Source organism: Ursus americanus, chromosome X, assembly GCF_024610735.1.
Source record: "Ursus americanus isolate L20-20 chromosome X, mUrsAme1.1.p, whole genome shotgun sequence".
Taxonomy (NCBI): domain Eukaryota; kingdom Metazoa; phylum Chordata; class Mammalia; order Carnivora; family Ursidae; genus Ursus; species Ursus americanus.
The window spans coordinates 76,040,644-76,061,895 of NC_142164.1; the positions used below are offsets into that span (position 1 = coordinate 76,040,644).

At 39.7% G+C, this 21,252-nt stretch overlaps 1 protein-coding gene across 6 annotated transcripts in view; it reads right to left on the reverse strand.

Annotated features, from left to right (window-relative positions):
* RRAGB (Ras related GTP binding B) overlaps nucleotides 1-21,252 on the reverse strand; it is a 49,478-nt gene that overhangs the window by 19,410 nt on the left and 8,816 nt on the right. For all 6 annotated transcript variants that reach the window (XM_045805159.2, XM_045805157.2, XM_045805162.2 and 3 more), the window contains 2 exons: nucleotides 19,706-19,772; nucleotides 15,875-16,097 (listed from right to left, as the gene is read on the reverse strand). In XM_045805159.2, the coding sequence (XP_045661115.1) occupies nucleotides 15,875-16,097; nucleotides 19,706-19,772 (290 nt within the window). The remainder of the gene's footprint in view (nucleotides 1-15,874; nucleotides 16,098-19,705; nucleotides 19,773-21,252) is intronic.

Below are 21,252 nucleotides of genomic sequence, written 5' to 3' on the forward strand. Positions count from 1 at the left end.
CTGAGTCAAGCTGGATATCTACCAGACCATCCTGAAAACCCAGGGAATCAGCCTGAGACTCAGGAAGATACATCTGGATCTCTACAAACGAACATTGCCAGTGCTGAATATTGAGGTTGGAAACGGGGAGCTGTGAATCCCAACACAGATATCGGAAGATAAACGGGAGGGGGGGGAGCCGACGTGCTCGGGTGCCGGGAAGCAGTAGCCACTTGCACTGGGGAGCAGGCCGGACTCACGGACAGGCACCCATGACAGGACAGACTAAGACCATGAGCCTGGGCACGCACGTGCGACCAGACTGAAAACCGGAGCTCTGGAGCGCGCGTGAACCACACTGAAACAGGGAACTCAGAAGCGCCCGCGGGAACAAGGGGTGGCTGGCAGTGTTAGAAGCACAAAGGAGAGAGACATGCCGGCCCTGGAAGTGAGGGCTGGGAAACCGGCTGTGGGGCGCACAACCCAGGATGCTCCAGGGTTTTTGGCAGCACCGACAGAAACAGAGTTAAAGTGGCCAAGAGAGCTCAGTGGAAAGCAGACTGTGATCTCTGTTCTGAGACAGAGGCTAGGATACGGCCGGCCACTGCTGCTCTGACTCTCAGAAGAGTCACAGAAAACCACCAGGGAAAGCCGCCAGAGAAAAAAGCCCGGAAATACCAGCTCAAATTGTGCCCATCCCCATCCCCCCTTGCAGGGGAAAGGGCGACTCTACCCAAACAGGTTTGCCTGAATATCACCATGGCGGGCCCCTCCCCCAGAAGGCAGGCTGAAAAATCAAGAAGGACACATCCCTAAGGCCCTATAAAACAAGTGCACACTGCTCGGGTCTTGGTCAATAATTTGGGCTCTGGGCATCCCCACAACCTCTCCTCATCAGAATGATGAGGAGAAATCCTTCCCAGCAGAGAAAAGATAAAAAGTCTGTGGCCTCTGCCACAGAACTGATGGATATGGATATAACCAAATTGTCAGAAATGGTGTTCAGAGTAACAATGGTCAAGATGATGTGTAGGCTTGAAAATATATTAACGAAAATATTAACGAGAATATAGAATCTCTAGGGTGGAAATGAGAGCAAATCTCGCAGAAATTAAAAATGCTATGAATCAAATGCAGTCAAAACTAGACGCTCTGACAGCCAGGGTAAATGGGGCAGAAGAATGAATTAGTGAATTGGAGGATGGGATGGTACAAGAGAAAGTTAAAACAGAAACTTGGCTCAAAAAAATCCAATCTCAAGAATGTAGGTTATGGGAGATTACTGCTGAATGAAACGTTCCAATGTCAGAAACATCGGCATCCCCGAGGGGGTGGAGAAAGAGAGAGGTCCAGAAGAGATATTTGAACAAATTGTAGCTGAAAACATCCCTAATCTAGCAAAGGAAACAAGCATTCGTGTCCAAGAGGCAGAGAGGACCCCTCCCAAGCTCAACTATGGCAAATCTATGCCACGTGACGTTATAATGCAATTCGCAAATATTACATCCAAGGATACAGTATTGAAAGAGGCCAGGGTGAAAAAATTTCTCACGTACAGAGGCAAAAATATCAGAATTACGTCAGCCGTGTCTACATAGACCTGGAATGAGAGAAAGGGTTGGCAGGGACTTTTTAAAGCTCTATCCAAGAAAAACATGCAGCCAAGGATCCTTTATTCAGCAAGGCTGTCATTCAAAATTGATGGAGAGATAAGGACTTTCCAAGATCACCAGACACTGACCAATTTCGTAACCACGAAACCAGCCCTATAGGAGATACTAAGAGGGGTTCCATAAAAGTAAAAAGGCCCCAAGAGTGATACAGAACAGAAATTTACAATCTATATAAACAAAGACTTCACAGGCAGCGTGACATAATAATAATCATATCTCTCAATAATCACTCTCAATGTGAATGGCCTAAATGCTCCCATAAAATGCCACAGGGTTGCAGATTGGATAAAAAGACATGACCCATCCATTTGCTGTCTACAGGAGTCTCATCTTGAACCTAAAGATATATCCAGATGAAAGTGAAGGGATGGAAAACAATTTTTCATGCTAAGGGACCTCAAAAGAAAGCTGGGGTAGCAATTCTCATATCAGACAGATTAGATTTTAAACTAAAGACTGTAGTTAGAGATACAGAAGGACACTATATTATTCTTGTTTTTGTAGGTTTCTGTAAAAGAAAAAATCAATTTAAACAATTTATGGAGACCAACGAGAATGAAAACACAACGGTCCAAAACCTATGGGACACTGCAAAGGCAGTCCTAAGGGGAAAATACATAGCCATCCAAGCCTCACTCAAAAGAAGAGAAAAATCTAAAATGCAGTTTTTATATTCTCACCTCAAGAAGCTGGAGCTGGAACAGAAGAACAGGCCAAACCCACGCACAAGAAGGCAGATGATCAAGATTAGAGCAGAGATCAATGAATTAGAAACCAGGAGCATGGCAGAGCAGATCAAAAGATCTAGAAGCTGGTTCTTTGAAAGAATAAATAAGATTGATAAGCCAATGAACAGACTTATTCAAAAGAATAGAGAAAGGACCCAAGTTAATAAAATTACGAATGAAAGGGGAGAGAGCACGACCAACACCAATGAAATACGAAGGATCATTAGAAACTTTTATCAACAGCTTTATGCAAATAAATTAAACAATCTGGAAGAAATGGATGCATTCCTGGAAACCTATAAACTACCAAAACTGAAACAGAAAGAAATTGATTTTTTTAAACAGACCGATTAACTATGAAGAGATTGAAGCAGTGTTCAAAAACCTCCCCCAAAAACAAGACTCCAGGGCCTGACAGATTCCCCGGGGAATTCTGCCAAACATGCAAAGAAGAAAAAATACCTATTCTCCTGAAGCTGTTTCAAAAAATAGAAACAGAAGGAAAACTACCAAACTCATTCTATGAGGCCAGTATTACCTTGATCCCCAAACCAGGCAAAGACCACATCAAAAAGGATGGATGACCTGAGGAACATGGATGCCAAAATTCTCAAGAAGATCCCAGCTAATAGGATCCAACAGTACATTAAAAGGATTATCCATCATGACCAAGTGGGATTCATCCCTGGGATGCAAGGATGGTTCAACATTAGGAAATCCACCAGTGTGATAGATCATGTCAACAAGAAAAGAGTCAAGAACCATATGATCCTATCAACTGATGCAGAAAAAGCATCTCACATAATACAGCATCCTTTCCTGATTAAAATACTTCAGAGTGTAGGGACAGAGGGCACATTCCTCAATCTCATAAAAACCATCTATGAAAAGCCTACAGAAAATATCATTCTCAATGGGCAAAAGCTGGAAGCCTTTCCCTTAAGATCAGGAACTCGACAAGGATGCCCACTCTCGCCAGTATTATTCAACACAATACAAGAAGTCCTTGCAACAGCAATCAGACAACAAAAAGGGGTAAAAGGTATCCAAAGCAGCAAAGAAGAAGTCATACTGTCTCTCTTCACAGATGACAGGATACTCTATATGGAAAACCCAAAAGAATTCACGCCCAAACTACTAGAAGTTATAGAGCAATTCAGTAATGTGGCGGGATACAAAATCAATGCTCAGAAATCAGTTGCATTTCTATACATGAAAAATGAGACTGAAGAAAGAGAAATTAGGGAATCCATCCCATTTACAATAGCACCAAAAATCATACGTTACCTTGGAATTAACTTAACCAGAGATGTAAAGGATCTATATTCTAGAAACTACATATCACTCTTGAAAGACATTGAAGAAGACACAAAAAATGGAAAAATATTCCATGCTCATGGATCGGAAGAATTAACATAATTAAAATGTCTATGCTACCCAGAGCAATCTAAACTTTCAATGCTATCCCAATCAAAATACCAATGACGTTTTTCAGAGAACAGGAACAAACAATCCATAAATTTGTGTGGAACCAGAAAAGGCCGCGAATCCCCAAAGAATTGTTGAAAAGGAAAAACAAAGCTGGAGGCATCACAATGCCGGATTTCAAGCTGTACCACAAATCTGTGATCACCAAGATAGCACAGCAAGATACTGGCACAAAAACAGACATATAGGCCAATGGAACAGAAGAGAGAACCCAGAAATGGACCCTCGGCTCTTTGGGCAACTAATCTTTGACAAAGCAGGAAAAAACATCAAGTGGAAAAAAGACAGTCTCTTCAATAACTGGTACTGGGCAATTGGAAAGCTACATGCAAAAGAATGAAACTTGACCACTCTCTCACACCACACACGAAGATAAACTCAAATGGATGAAAGACCTCAATGTGAGACAGGAATCCATCAAAATCCTAGAGGAGAACATAGGCAGCAACCTCTACAACATCGGCCAAAGCAACTTTTTTCATGACACATCTCCAAAGGCAAGAGAAAGAAAAGAAAAAATGAACTTGTGGGACTTCATCAAGATAAAAAGCTTCTTCACAGCCAAGGAAACAGTCAAAAAAACTAAGAGGCAGCGCACAGAATAGGAGAAGATATTTGCAAATGACACTAGAGATAAAAGGCTGGTAACCAAGATCTACAAATAACTTCTCAGACTCAATACACAGAAAACAAATAAACAAATCAAAAATGGGCAGAAGATATGAACAGACACTTTTCCAAAGAAGACATACAAATGGCTAACAGACACATGAAAAAATGTTCAAAATCATTAGCCATCAGGGAAATTCAAATCAAAACCACATCGAGATACCACCTTACGCCAATTAGGATGGCAAAAATTGACAAGGCAAGAAACAAATGTAGGAGAGGATGTGGAGAAAGAGGAACCCTCTTACATTGTTGGTGGGAATGCAAGTTGGTACAGCCACTTTGGAAAACAGTGTGGGGGTCTTTCAAATGTTAAAAATTGAGATACCCTATGATCCAGCCATTGCACTACTGGGTATTTACCCCAAAGATACAGACGTAGTGAAGAGAAGGGCCATATGCACCACGGTGTTCATAGCAGCGTTGTCTACCATAGCCAAATTGTGGAAGGAGCCTAGATGCCCTTCAACAGATAACTGGATTAAGAAGATGTGGTCCTAGAAAGATGTGGTCAGTATATACAATGGAATATTACTCAGCCACAAACAAAATGATTTCAAAACATTTGCAGTAACATGGACGGGACTGGAGGAGATAATGCTAAGCGAAATAAGTCAAGCAGAGAAAGACAATTATTGACAGGAGTTAAGATGGCGGAGGAATAGTGGTCCCCTTTTTCACCTGGTCCCAAGTCGAGCTGGATAGGTACCCGACCATCCTGAACATCCACGGAATCAGCCTGAGATGCAGGAAGATACATCTGGATCTCTACAAATGAACATCTACAGCGATGCGTATTGAGGTACGATGAGGGGAGCAATGAAGCCACGCATAGACATCGGAAGATAAACGGAGGAGAAAGGGAGCCGCCGCGTTCGGGAGCCGGGAAGCATTAGCCACCTGAACTGGGGAGCGGGCGGACTCGCGGACCCGCACCCGCAAGAGAGCAGACTGAAACCAAAGCCAGGGAACGCGTGCAACCAGTCTGAAAACCGAGGCTCCGGAGCGCGCACGAACCACACTGGAACGGAGCACCAGAGCGCGCGGGGGCGGCTGGCGGCTGGCAGCTGGCGGTGTTAGAAACACAAAGGACAGAGAAGCGCCGGCCCTGGAAGTGAGGGATGGGACACCGGCTGTGGGGCGCACACCCCGGGACGCTGCAGGATTGAGAAGCACCAACAGAAACAGAGTTAACGTGGCCAGAACACCAGTGGAGAACCGTCTGCGATCCCTCTGTCCTGAGACAGAGGCTGAGATTCGGCTACTGCTGCTCTGACTCCCAGAAGAGGCACAGCAAACAGCCAGGGAAGGCCGCCAGAGACCAAAACCCTGGAAATACCGGCTAACAGTGTGCCCATCCCCATCCTCCCTCGCAGGGGACATGGAGACTCTCCCCGAACAGGGTTGCCTGAGTATCGGCATGGCAGGCCCCTCCCCCAGAAGGCAGGCTGAAAAATCAAGAAGCCCACATCCCTAAGGTCCCTATAAAACAAGTGCAACTGCCTGGGTCCTGGTCAATAACTTGGGCTATGGGAATCCCCACAAACTCTCCTAATCAGAATGACGAGAAGGAGAAATGGCCCCCAGCAAAAAAAAGATAGAGAGTCTATGGCCTCTGCCACAGAACTGATGGATACGGATATAACCAAATTGTCAGAAATGGAGTTCAGAGTAAAAATAGCCAAGATGATGTGTAGACTTGAGAAAAGTACTAATGAAAATGTTAATGAGAATATAAATCTCTAAGGGCAGAAATGAGAGTGAATATGGCAGAAATTAAAAATTCTATGAATCATAAGGGGTGAAAAATTGATGCTCTGACAGCCAGGGTGAATGAGGCAGATGAACGTATCGGCAAATTGGAGGATGGGTTAGTAGAAGAGAAAGCTAAAATAGAAACTTGAAACAAAATAATCCAATCTCAGGAATGTAGGTTACGGGAGATTACTGACTCAATGAAATGTTCCAATGTCAGAATCATTGGCATCCCCAAGGGGGTAGAGAAAAACAGAGGTCTAGAAGAGATAGTTGAACAAACTGTAGCTGAAAACTTCCCTAATCTAGCAAAGGAAAGAAGCATTCGTGTGCAAGAGGCAGAGAGGACCCCTCCCAAGCTCAACCACGACAAACCTACGCCACCACACATCATAGTGCATTTCGCAAATATTAGATCCAAGGATAGAGTATTGAAAGCAGCCAGGGCAAATAAATTTCTCACGTACCAAAGCAAAGGAATCAGAATTACGTCAGACCTGTCTACACAGACCTGGAATGAGAGAAAGGGTTGGGGGGGACATTTTTAAAGTTCTTTCAGAGAAAAACATGCAGCCAAGGATCCTCTATCCAGCAAGGCTTTCATTCATAATGGATGGAGAGATAAAGACCTTCCAGAATTGCCAGTCATTGACCAATTTCGTAACCACGACACCAGCCCTACATGAGATATTAAGGGGGGTTCTATAAAAGTAAAAAGGCCCCAAGAGTGATACAGAACAGAAATTCATAATCTATAGACACAAAGGCTTTACAGGCAACATGGAATCATTAAAATCATATCTCTCAATAATCAGTCTCAATGTAAATGGCCTAAATGCTCCCATAAACACCACAGGGTTGCAGATTGGATAAAAAGACATGACCCATCCATTTGCTGTCTACAAGAGACTCATTTTGAACCTAAAAATACATCCAGACTGAAAGTAAAGGGATGGAATACAATCTTTCATGCCAATGGATCTAGAAAGAAAGCTGGGGTAGCAATTCTCATATCAGACACATTGGATTTTAAACTAAAGACTATAGTTAGAGATACAGAAGGACACTATATTATTCTTAAAGGATATATCCAACAAGTGGATATGAGAATTATAAATATCTATGCCCCCAAAAGGGGAGCAGCAAGATACACAAGGCAACTCTTACCCAGAATAAAGAGACATATAGATAAAAATACATTAATAGTAGGGTACCTCAACACTCCACTATCAGCAATACACAGAGCACCTAAGCAGAAAATCAACAAAGAAACAGGAGGTTTGAATGCTATACTCGACGAGTCGGACCTCATAGATATATATATATATATAGAAGACTACACCCCAGAACCAAAGAATACTCATTCTAATCTAATGCCCATGGAACATTCTCAACAATAGACCATGTTCTGGGTCACAAAACAGGTCTCAACCAACACCAAAAGAGTGAAATTATTCCCTGCATATTCTCAGACCACAACGCTTTGAAAGTGGAACTCAACCACAAGGAAAAATTTGGATGAAACTCAAACACTTGGAGACTAAGAACCATCCTGCTCAAGAGTGATTTGATAAACCAGGAAATCAAAAATCAAATTAAACAATTTATGGAGACCAATGAGAATGAAAACACAATGGTCCAAAACCTATGGGATACTGCAAAGGCAGTCCTAAGGGGGAAATACATAGCCATCCAAGCCTCACTCAAAAGAATAGAAAAATCTAAAATGCAGTTTTTATATTCTCACCTCAAGAAGCTGAACAGCAACAGAGGAACAGCCTAATCCACGCACGATAAAGCAGTCGAACAAGATTAGAGCAGAGATCAATGAATTAGAAACCAGGAGCACAGCTGAGGAGAACAACAGAGCTAGAAGTTGGTTCTTTGAAAGAATAAATAAAATTGACAAACTCTGGAAAGACTTATCCAAAAGAAGAGAGAAAGGACCCAAAGTAATAAAATTGTGAATGAAAAGGGAGAGGTCGCAACCAACACCAATGAAATTGGAAGGATTATTAGAAACTTTTATCAACAACTTTATGGTAATAAATTAAGCAATCTGGAAGAGATGGAGGCCTTCCTGGAACCCTATAAACTACCAAGACTGAAATAGGAAGAAATTGATTTTTTAAACAGACCAATTAATTCTGAAGAGATTGAAACAGTGATTAAAAACCTTCCAAAAAACAAAACTCCAGTGCCTGATGGTTTTCCCGGGGAATTCTACCAAACATTCAAAGAAAAATAATACTTATTCTCCTAAAGATACTTCAAAAAATAGAAACAGAAGGAAAGCTACCAAATTCATTCTATGAGGCCAATATTCCCTTGATCCCCAAACCAGGCAAAAAACCCATCAAAAAGGAGAATTACAGACCGATTTACCTAATGAATATGGATGCCAAAATTCTCAACAAGATCTTGCTAATAGAATCCAACAGTACATTAAAAGGATTATCCATCATGACCAAGTGGGATTAATCCCTGGGATGCAAGAGTGGTTCATATTCGCAAATCTATCAGTGTCATAGATTTCATCGAGAAGGAAAAAGCCAAAAATCATATGATTCTCTCAATAGATGTAGAAAAAACATTTGACAAAATAAAGCATCCTTTCCTGATTAAAACCCTTCAGAGTGTAGGGATACAGGGTACCTTCCTCAATCTCATAAAAACCATCTATGAAAAACCTACAGAAAATATAGTTCTCAATGGGGAAAAGCTGAAAACCTTTCCCTTAAGATCAGGAACACAAGATAGATGCCCACTCTCGCCATTATTATTCAACACAGTATTAGAAGTCCTCGCAACAGCAATCAGACAACAAAAAGGGGTAAAAGGTACCCAAAGCAGCAAAGAAGTCATACTGTCTCTCTTCACAGATGACATGATACTCTATATAGAAAACCCAAAAGAATCTACTCCCAAACTACTAGATGTTATAGAGCAATTCAGTTTTGTGGTGGGATACAAAATCAATGCTCAGAAATCAGTTGCATTTCTATGCACTGGGTGTTATATGAAACTCATGAATCATCGAACTTTACATCAAAAACCAGGCATGTACTGTATGGTGACTAACATAATATAATAAAAAAATTTAAAAAATAAATAATAAAAAATATTTTAAAAAAAGAAATCAGTTGTGTTTCTTTTTTTTTTAAAGATTTTATTTATTTATTTAACAGAGATAGAGACAGCCAGTGAGAGAGGGAACACAAGCAGGGGGAGTGGGAGAGGAAGAAGCAGGCTCATAGCGGAGGAGCCTGATGTGGGGCTCGAACCCAGAATGCCGGGATCATGCCCTGAGCTGAAGGCAGATGCTTAACCGCTGTGCCACTCAGGTGCCCCATCAGTTGTGTTTCTATACATGAACAACGAGACTGAAGAAAGAGAAATTAGGGAATCCATCCTATTTATAATAGCACCAAAAATCATACGTTACTTTGGAACTAATGTAACCAGAGACGTAAAGGATCTATATTCTAGAAACTACAAATCACTCTTGAAAGACATTGAAGAAGACATAAAAAGATGGAAAAATATTCCATGCTCATGGATCGCAAGAATTAACATCGTTAAAATGTCCATGCTACCCAGAGCAATCTACACTTTCAATGCCATCCCGATCAAAATACCAATGACATTTTTCAAATAACTGGAACAAATAGTCCTTAAGTTTGTATGGAACCTGAAAAGGCCCCGATTCGCCAAGGAATTGTTGAAAAGGAAAAACAAAGCTGGAGGCATCACAATGCCGGATTTCAAGCTGTAATACAAAGCTGTGATCACAAAGACAGTATGGTACTGGCACAAAAACAGACACATAGACCAATGGAACAGAAGAGAGAACCCAGAAATGGCCCCTCGGCTCTTTGGGCAACTTATCTTTGATAAAGCAGGAAAAAACATCCGATGGAAAAAAGACAGTCTCTTCAATAAATGGTGCTGGGAAAATTGGACAGCTACATGCAAAAGAATGAAACTTGACCACTCTCTCACACCATACACAAAGATAAACTCCAAATAAATGAATGACCTTGATGTGAGACAGGAATCCATCAAAATCCTAGAGGAGAGCATAGGCAGCAACCTCTACAACATCGGCCACTGCAACCTTTTTCATGACACATCACCAAAGGCAAGAGAAGCAAAAGATTAAATGAACTTGTGGGACTTCATGAATTAAAAAGCTTCTGCACGGGCAAGGAAACAGTCAAAAAAATTAAGAGGCATCCCACGGAATGGGAGAATATATTTGCAAATGATGCTACAGATAAAAGACTGGTATACAAGATCTACAAGGAACTCCTCAAACTCAACACACGAGAAACAAATAAACAAATCCTAAAATGGGCAGAAGATATGAACAGACACCTTTCCAATGAAGACATACAAATGGCTAACAGACACATGAAAAAATGTTCAAAATCATTAGCCATCAGGGAAATTCAAATCAAAACCACAGTAAGATATCACCTTATGCCAGTTAGAGTGGCAAAAATTGACAAGGCAAGAAACAACAACTGTTGGAGAGGATGTGGAGAAAGGGGATCCCTCCTACATTGTTGGTGGGAATGCAAGTTGGTAGAGCCACTCTGGAAAACAGTGTGGAGGTCCCTTAAAAAGTTAAAAATTAAGCTACCCTATGACCCAGCCATTGCACTACTGGGTATTTACCCCAAAGATACAGATGTAGTGAAGAGAAGGGCCGTATGCACCCCAATGTTCATAGCAGCATTGCCCACAATAGCTAAATCATGGAAGGAGCTGAGATGCCCTTCAACAGATGACTCGATTAAGAAGATGTGGTCCATATATACAATGGAATATTACTCAGCTATTAAAAAGAACGATTTCTCAATATTTGCTGCAGCGTTTTTGGCACTGGAGGAGATATTGCTAAGTGAAATAAGTCAAGCAGAGGCAGACAACTATCATAAGGTTTCTCTCATCAATGGAACATAAGAACTAGGAAGATCAGTAGGAGGAGAAAGGGATAAAGAAAGAGGGGGTAATCAGAAGGGGTATGAAGCATGAGAGACTATGGACTCTGAGAAACAAACTGAGGGCTTCAGAGGGGAGGGGGGTGTGGGAATGGGATAGGCTGGTGATGGGTAGTCAGGAGGGCATGTATTGCATGGTGCACTGGGTGTTATACGCAACTAATCAATCACTGAACTTTACATCAAAAAAATAAATAAAAATAAAAAATTTTTAAAAAGTTATAACCTTGCACATATGTTTTTTGTGAGTGATAATTATCTCCTAATTAAAAAAAATAAAGACAATTATCATATGGTTTCACTCATTTATGGAACATAAGAAGTAGGAAGATCAGTAGGAGAAGAAAGGGAAGAAGGAAGGGGGTGTAAACAGAAGGGGGAATGAATCATGTGAGACTATGGACTCTGGGAAACAAACTGAGGGCTTTAGAGGGGAGGGCGGTGGCGGATCGGGATAGGCCGGTGATTGGTATTAAGGAGGGCACATATTCAGTGGTGCACTGGGTGTTAAATGCAAGTAATGAATCATGGAACTTTCCATCAAAAACTTGGGATGTACTGTATGGTGACTAAATAACATAATAAAAAATTTATTAAAAAAAATGTGGTCTATATATACTATGGAATATTAGTCAGCCATCAGGAAGAATGATTACACAACATTTGCAGCAACATGGATGGGACTGGAGGAGATTATGCTAAGTGAAATAAGTCAAGCAGAGAAAGACAATTATCATATGGTTTCACTCATTTATGGAACATAAGAAATAGGAAGATAGGTAGGAGAAGGAAGGGAAGAATGAAGGCGGAGTAAACAGAAGGGGGAATGAAGCATGAGAGATTGTGGACTCTGGGAAACAAACTGAGGGCTTCAGAAGGGAGGGGGGTAGAGGATTGGGATAGGCTGGTGATGGGTATTAAGGAGGGCATATATTGCACGGTGCAGTGGGTGTTATATGCAAATAATGAATCATGGAACATTGTATCAAAAACTGGGTATGTACTGTATGGTGACTAATATATCAAAATAAAAATTATTAAAACAAAACAAAACAAAACAAAAAAACTACATGGAGATAAATGAAAACACAATGATCCAAAGTATTTGGAATGCAGGAAAAGCTGTTGTAAGAGGGAAAATAATAGCACCAATGTTCTATCTCAAGAAGCATGAAAAATCTCCAATAAACAATCAAACAGGATCTAGAGGTACAGGGTCGCTCAGTTGTTTGAGCCTCCAACTCTAGGTTTCAGCTCAGCTTGTAATCTCAGGGATAAGCAATCGAGCCCCACGTCAGACTCTGCATTCAGCACAGTCTGCTGAGATTCTTTCCCCTTTGCCTTCTCTCTCCCCCTCTTCTCCTCCCCCTGCTTGTACTCTCAATAAAAAATAAATAAATAAAATCTATAAAAATTAATAAAGAAACTAGAAAAAAATGCTCAATGGCAATTAGAAGGAAATAAGAAGAACTAGAGCAGAAATAAATGAAATAGAGACTAAAAAAACAACAGTATAGGTCAATGAAACCAGAAGCTAGTTCTTTGAAAAGCTCAACAAAATTGATAAACTTTTAGCCGGACTTATCCAGAAAAAAATGAGGACTCAAATAAAATCACGAATGAAAGAGGAGAAATAACAACCAGCACCACAGAAATACAAAGGATTACAAGACACTATTATGAGAATTTACATGTCAACAGAATGGGCAACCTAGAAGAAATGGATAAATTCCAAGAAATATATAACCTCACAAAACTCAATCAGGAAGAAACAGAAAATATGAACAGACAGACCAATTGCTAGCAATGTGATTGAATCCATAATCAATTAAAATCCCAACAACAACAACAAAGTGCAGGATGAGATGCTTCACTGGTGAATTCTACCGAACACTTAAAGAAGAGTTAATATCTACTCTTCTCAAACTATTCCAAAAAAAAAAAAAAAAACAGATGAGGAAAGAAAGCTTCTAAATTAATCCTTTAAGGCCAGCATTACCCTGATACCAAAACCACATAAAAACACTACAGAAAAGAAAACTACAGGAAAAATCGCGATGAACACAGATGTGAAAATCCTCAACAAAATATTAACAAACTGAATCTAACAATGCATTAATAAAGTCATTAACTGGGACACCTGGGTGGCTTAGTCGGTTAAGCACCTGCCTTCAGCTCAGGTCATGATCCCAGGGTCCTGGGATTGAGTCCCGCACCAGGCTCCTTGCTCAGTGGGGAGCCTGTTTCTCCCTCTGCCTGCTCCCCCTACTTGTGCTTTCTCCTTCTCTCTCTCTCCCTGACAAATAAAATCTTGAAAAAAATCATTCACCATGATCAAGTGGCATTTATTTCTGGGATGCAAGGGTGGTTTAATATTTGGAAATCAATCAACGTGATACATCACATTAGCAAGAGAAAGGGTAAAAACCATATGATCATTTCAATAGATACAATGAGAGCATCTGACAAAATACAATATCAATTAATGATAAAAACTCTCAACAAAGTAGGTTTAGAGGGAACATACCTCAACGTAATAAAGGCCACATATGAAATACCCACAGCTAACATCATTCTCAATGGTGCAAAACTGAGAGCTTTCCTCTATGATCAGGAACAAGACAAGGATATCCACTCTCTCCACTTTTATTCAACATAGTATTGGAAGTCCTAGCCAGAGCAATCAAACAAGAAAAAGAAATAAAAGGTATCCCTATTCATAAGGAAGAAGTAAAACTTTCACTGCTAATGGCATGATACTATATATAGAAAACTCAAAAGAATCCACAAAAATTACTAGAACTGATAAATGAATTCAGTGAAGCTGGATACAAAATTAATACACAAAAATCTATTGCATTTCTATACACTAATAATGAAGAAGAAGGAGGAGAAATTAAGAAAACAATCTCATTTATATTTGCACCAAAAAGAAGAAAATACATAGGAATAATCTTAACCAAGGAGGTGAAAAACCTGTACTCCGAAAACTGTAACACACCGAAGAAGGAAATTGAAGATTATACTAACAAATGGAAAAGATATTCCACGTGCATGGATTGGAAAAACAACTATTGTTAAAATGTCCATACTCCCCAAAGCAATCTACAGATTTAATGCAATCCTATCAAAATACCAACAGGATTTTTAACAAAACTAAAACAAATAATCCCAAAATTTTTATGGAATCCCAGAAGACCCCAAATAGCCAATGCAATCTTGAAAAAGAAGAACAAAACTGGAGGTATCACAATCCCAGATTTCAAGATATACCACAAAGCTATAATCAAAACAGTATGGTATTGGCACAAAAACAGACACAAAGATCCATGGAACAGAATAGAGCACAAATACACCCATGCTAAATGATCAATTAATACACCATAACAGAGGCAAGAATATATAATAGGAAAAAGTCTCTTCAACAAATGTTGTGCAAAACTGGCAGCAACATGCAAAAGAATGAAACTGGACCACTGTCTTACACGATACACAAAAATGAACTCAAAATGGATTAAAGACCTAAACGTGAGACCTGAAACCATAAAATTCCTAGAAGAAAACATAGGCAGTGATTTCTTTGACATTGGCCATAGAAACATTTTTCTAGATATGTCTGTTCTGGCAAGAGAAACAAAAGCAAAATCAAACTATTGGGACTACACAAAAATAAAAAGCTTTTGCATATTACAGGGAACCATCAACAAAACAAAAAGGCAACCTACCAAATGGGAGAAAATATTTGCAAATGATATCTCTATTAAGGGGTTAATATCCAGAATATATAAAGAACTTAAACAATGCAAGCCCTCCAAAGAACAAATAATCCAATTTAAGGAATGGGTAGAGGATCTGAATAGACATTTTTCCAAAGAAGATACACAGATGGCCAACACACACAAAAAGATGTTCAACATCACTAATCGTAAGGGAAGTGTAAATTAAAACCAGAACACAATTATCATTTTATACCTCTCAGAATGGGTAAGCTAAAAAAAATAAGAAATAACAAGTCTTGACAAGGGTGTGGAGAAAGGGGGACATATATACATAATACATAGAAAGAGAAAGACTTTGTATGCCATATGACTTCACTCATTTGCGGAATTGAAGAAACAAAGTAACAAACAGAAAAAAAAGAGAGACAAACAAGAAAACAGACTCTTAAATACAGAGAACAAACTCCTCGTTGACAGAGGGGAGGGGTGGGGAAATGGATGAAATAGATAAAAGGGATTAAGAGAACACCTATCTTGATGAGCAGTGAGAAATGTACAGAATTGGTGAATCATTGTATTGTACATCTGAAATATAACATTATATGTTAATTTTACTTGAATAAAAAAATACATAAAGGCTGTTTAATGATATCACATTGACAAGTTCCTTACCTAAATCTGAAAATTATTTGCCAAAGGGATATTATATTTCCCATACCATGGAAAATTTGTTTATGTTTTTAAAAACCGGACAGAACTTTACTGTTCCTGAAAACAATCATACTATTTACCTATTTCCCTACAAAAGTTCAGAAAGCATGTCAACCATTTTGTGCAGCATCCTTTATGTTTCTTACCAGGTCCCGTTGATCCTCCTGTACCAGATCCATTTTGTGTACCAAGCAAAAGATTTTGGCATCTGGAGAATTCTGCAGAATGGCCTCTAGGCATGATTGGTAATAGTGCATGTCCTTTTCCAGTTCACGGCTTTCCACATCAAACACATATATCAGAACCTCCACATTTCGGAAGATGTTGTCTCGTTGGCTGGTGAAATAATTTTCCATGAAGGTATCCTGTCTGGTAGGAAAAAAATATCTAGGTAATAAGCAAGTCCTCAGTTTAGTCACTCCTACTTACAATTTATTTTTGTTGGTTTAATCAATGTGAAAGATAATCTTAAGGCTTCAACAGGCAAATAATAGTAAACTGGTACGGCTTCACCTTCTTAGTTGAACCATACCTTGCACCACCCTTTGCCCTCTCCTTGTGTTCCAAATACACTGTGACCTTCCTCAGTTCCACTGGCCTGTGGTGTATCCACCAAGGGGCATTTACATATGCTATTTACTCTGTTTCACATGCTATTCCCCTATCTCTACATCTAATTAACTCCTACTTGTCCCTTTAGATTTCAGTTCAATCCATATTTCCTCACAGAAACCATTCCTGACCTCCCTGTCTTGAGCAAATCCAGTCACTATGGGCCCTAATACAATTACATTGTTTTTATTTCTAACACTTAACCACAAGTGTGATATTACATCTATTTGTGTGTGGTTTTTTTGGAAACATGATTTTAAAACTCTTTATTAGCTTATTCTAAAACACAAAATGGAGATTTTTTTTGATTATGATATGTTAGTCACCATACAGTACATCATTAGCTTTTGATGTAGTGTTCCATGATTCATTTTTTGCATATAACACCCACTGTTATATGAGCACCCAGTGCTCATTGCAATACGTGCCCTCCTTAATACCCATCACTGGGCTAACCCATCCCCCACTCCCCTCCCCTCTAAAACTCTGTTTGTTCCCCGGAGTCCACAGTCTGTCATGGTTCATCTCCCCCTGATTCCCTCCCTTCATTTTTCCCTTTCTTCTAATGTCCTCCATGCTATTCCTTATGTTCCACATTTAAGTGAAACCATTGTCTTTCTCTGCTTGGCTTATTTCACTTAGCATAATCTCCTCCAGTTCCATCCATGTCGATGCAAATGTTGGGTAATCATCCTTTCTGATGGCTGAGTAATATTCCACTGTATATATGGACCACATTCATCTGTTGAAGGGCATCTCAGCTCCTTCCACAGTTTGGCTATTGTGGACAATGCTGCTATGAACACTGGGGTGCATATGGCCCTTTTTTTCACTACATCTGTATCTTTGGGGTAAATACCCAGTAGTGCAATTGCTGGGTCATATGGTAGCTCTATTTTTAACTTTTTAAGGGACCTCCACACTGTTTTCCAAAGTGGCTGTACCAGTTTGCATTCCCACCAACAGTGTAAGAGGGATCCCCTTTCTCCACAACCTCTTCACTTCCCTAGAGTGTAAGTTCCATAAAGGCAAGGACTATGTCTGTTACTGTCCACCATTTAAGCAAAGAGCCTTCCATAGGGTAGGTGCTCAGTGAATATTTACTGAATAAATAAATACTCTAAATTATATGAAAATGACACCAAGATAGCTTTTTAGCAGTTTTGTTCTTTGATTCCTAGGCTGTGTGCTGCTTTTCAATTACCAAGCACCCAGCAAAAAACAGTTTTGTTGGAATTTAAGAAACAAAACAAATGAGCAAAGAAAAAAAAAGGAGTGAGATAGAGATACAGAGAGACAAACCAAGAAATAGACTCTTAACTATTGAGAACAAACTGATGGGGGAGAGGAGGTAGATGGAGGGGATGGGTGATATGGGTGATGGGGATTAAGGAATGCACTTGTCATGATGAACACCGGGTATTGTATGGAATTGCTGAATCACTATATTGCACACCTGAAACTAATGTAACACTGTATATTAACTATACTGGAATTAAAACAAAATAAATAAATAAAAACAGTTTTGTCATGAAAAAAAAAAAAACCATGAACCTGGCTTTTTTTTTCATTTTAGAGAATTTATTTTTAGGAAAAAGGAACAGAAAATATTACATGCACACAATTTATTAATGAGTAACAGAGCAAACAAAATATTATTTGATGAATACAACATGCATGCACTTAACTTTCACACTATAGTCAGTTAAGGCTGAGAGAAAAGCTGACCCAGGAAGAGAAGAGGAAGGTAGGGGACACCCACTGGTCCCAAGTGAAGAGTCCCAAGCTCTCTAGTTCAGAGCACAGGCTCTGTGTTCAAATCCCAATCCTGCCATTTATCCCCAATGACTGCTTGTCCCCTACCTGTGATGGTGCGAGTGACCAACATATATTGAGACTTACTAGGTGCCAGGTCATTATTCTAAGCACTTCATTATTTATTTACTTATTTTTTAGTTTTAATTCAATTTAATGTTTTATTTTTTTATTTTTAATGTTTTTTTATTATATTATGTTAGTCATCATACAGTACATCCCCGGTTTCCGATGTAAAGTTCGATGATTCATTAGTTGCGTATAACACTCAGTGCACCATGCAACACGTGTCCTCCTTACTACCCATCACTGGTCTATCCCATTCCCCCACCCCCCTCCCCTCTGAGGCCCTCAGTTTGTTTCTCATAGTCCATAGTCTCTCATGCTTCGAATGAAGCATGAACCTAGCTTTTAGTCTTGTACTTTGCTATTGATTAGCTGTGTGGCCTTGGGGGAAACTTAATATCACTGTACCTCAGCTGCCTTATCTGCAAAATTAACTGTAACATCTTAGGGCCTAAAAGCAAGGAACTTGGACTAATCTCTTGAAAGAGATTACAGATATTAGAAGAATGATAAGGAGGAAGGATTTGTACGGAGACAGCTGCTAGAGCATTAAGTGGTCCATCTGCTAGCAATAATGGGAGTCATTTTCTTAGAGAATATTTGGCTGTTTCATTATTCTTTCAACAAATAACTCATTGAGCACCTGTTCCATGGTTGGTTCTATGCTAGGAGCTGGTAAACACCGAGCTAACAATAATGTCTATTTTGTGAGGAACTTTGCTATACATTTATATGTCATCTTAGTTAATCATCAAAACAACCCTATGATTTAGTGCCATCATTATCCCTATTGTACAGATGAAGAAACTGGCTCAGAGAGTTTAAATGATCTACCCAAAATAACACAGCTAATAGAGCTGTGCTACAAACCCCAATCTAACTCCAGAGCCTAGGCTCCTAACCACTGTGCACTACACACTGCTGCTGCAGCATGGAGATGCAAATGGCCATAGGGTAAGGAGCAATACCTACATATAAGCACAGTGAATGTGCATTTGTGATGGAATATACTGGAAGTATCTCAGCCATGGGAGGAAAAACTGTTTCCTACTCCTCCAACAGTTGGTAATTCAGCTGAAGAATATGTGCTTAGGGCTGATCTATAGTGCTTAGACTGCCTGGAGATTGAAATAATAAAGAATAAGGTGATATGGTATGATGAATAAGAGCTCAGCATTGGTATTATGCCACCTGAGATAAAAACCTAATTTCTTCACCTGCAGAAGAGGGGGATAATCTATCCCATACTATAGATATGTAGACACAGCTTGTGTTAGTGCTGATTAAATATGTCACATAGAGAGGGCATTTTCACAATTACATGTAAGTAAGAGATCTTTATTTACTCAAGTGCCAATTCTGAAGCAATTTCTATCAAATGTATCTATTACAAATGATAGTTACTATAATGTATTTTCCATGCTGATTATACTAGGTGCCATGATTACGGCTACTGGCCCCACAAACAAGCAGATAGTACTTACCCACCACAGTCCCACAGGTTCAATACCAGGTTTCCCAGAAATCGGACATGAGAATGTTCTACATCAACTGGAAGACAAATACGACAAATCTAGTAATTGTAGCATGTGAGGTTAAATTCAAAATAAGCAATGAACTAACCCATGGAATTCAGAAGGACCAAAGTGGAGTGAAATGCTCAAAGCTACAACAAGAAGGTGATTTTCAGCTCAGTAATGTGGTTTCGTGGCAAGGTGGGCACCTAAACTACTCTGAGCTACAGAACTGGCTCTCAGTGTAAGCAATTTTACTTTTTAGTAGTTTAGTGCTTAGAGCAGAAGCAATCTCCAATTATAATATCACTGTTAAAATTTCAACATGTAAGACAGAGACATATACCATTTAATAGCTCTTCACTAACCCACCAACACCCTCCACAAAAAAACTTAAAAAATGACAACAAACACCAAATACGAAACAAGGATAAAACATAACCCAACTTGCTCCCTCTATTGGTTTCCCTATTTCAGTTAATGACCCTATCATTGTCCCATTTCAGGGGAGGTGGTCATTGTTGACTCCTCTGTCCACATTCATCGTTATTCCTTTGTAATTTCTGGATTCCACTCCTTGTTTTACAACCTGCCACTAACAATAGGAAGGCCCTTACCTCTCAGGCCTACACAAAGACAATAGTTCCATAATTACCTCCCACCGGGAAGCCTTACCCACTTTACTTCATCCTACAGGCTACTGTCATATTCATCTTCTTAACACTACTTTGAACATGTCACTCCCCATTCAAAAAACTTTCAATGGTTCCTCCATGCCTACAGGGGGGCATTCAAGGTCCTTCAAATTTGGCTTCCAATCTACCTTTATATTCCCCCATGAGTCACGTTAATAAAGACTTTTGTTCCAGTCCAATTTGGTTTATTCTTAGTCCTCCCCAACCCCACTACCTCCCCAACCCCCAACATACCTTACATCAGGGGTCGCAAACTTGCTAACATGGGCCAGGCCAGTAAATGTACAAAAGCAAAGATGATTATGTATGGAGAGTAAACATCCACCCAAGCGGATGATAGAGTGGGTGGCAATTACTCAGCTCTAGCTCATTTGTCAGGCAGGAATGTGGGATCAAGATGATAATATACATTCCTCAATAGTAGTGAGAAACCAGATTTTTATGGCAACTCTTACATATTTATAACTAATTCCAATTTTTCTAAAACATTGTACAGGCCAAACAAAACATATCTATAGGCCTTATCCAACTTACAGACTGCCTGTTTGCGACCTCTGCCTTACACTTCCCTCCCCACTCTATATTTTGCCTACTCTGTTCATCTGCCTAGAAAGTCCTCCCCATCTTTCTTTCAAAGTTATATTCATCTAATAAGACCCAGCTTAAATTCACCTTCTCTAAAAGCCCTACCTGGCCACCCCCACTTACTGTCATCACTCCCTCTGAATTCATTCAAACATTTATTAAGCATCTACTCTCTGCCAGGCACCAAAAATCACAAGGAGGAATAATGAAAGTTCTTATCTTGAAAATTTCTTAAAG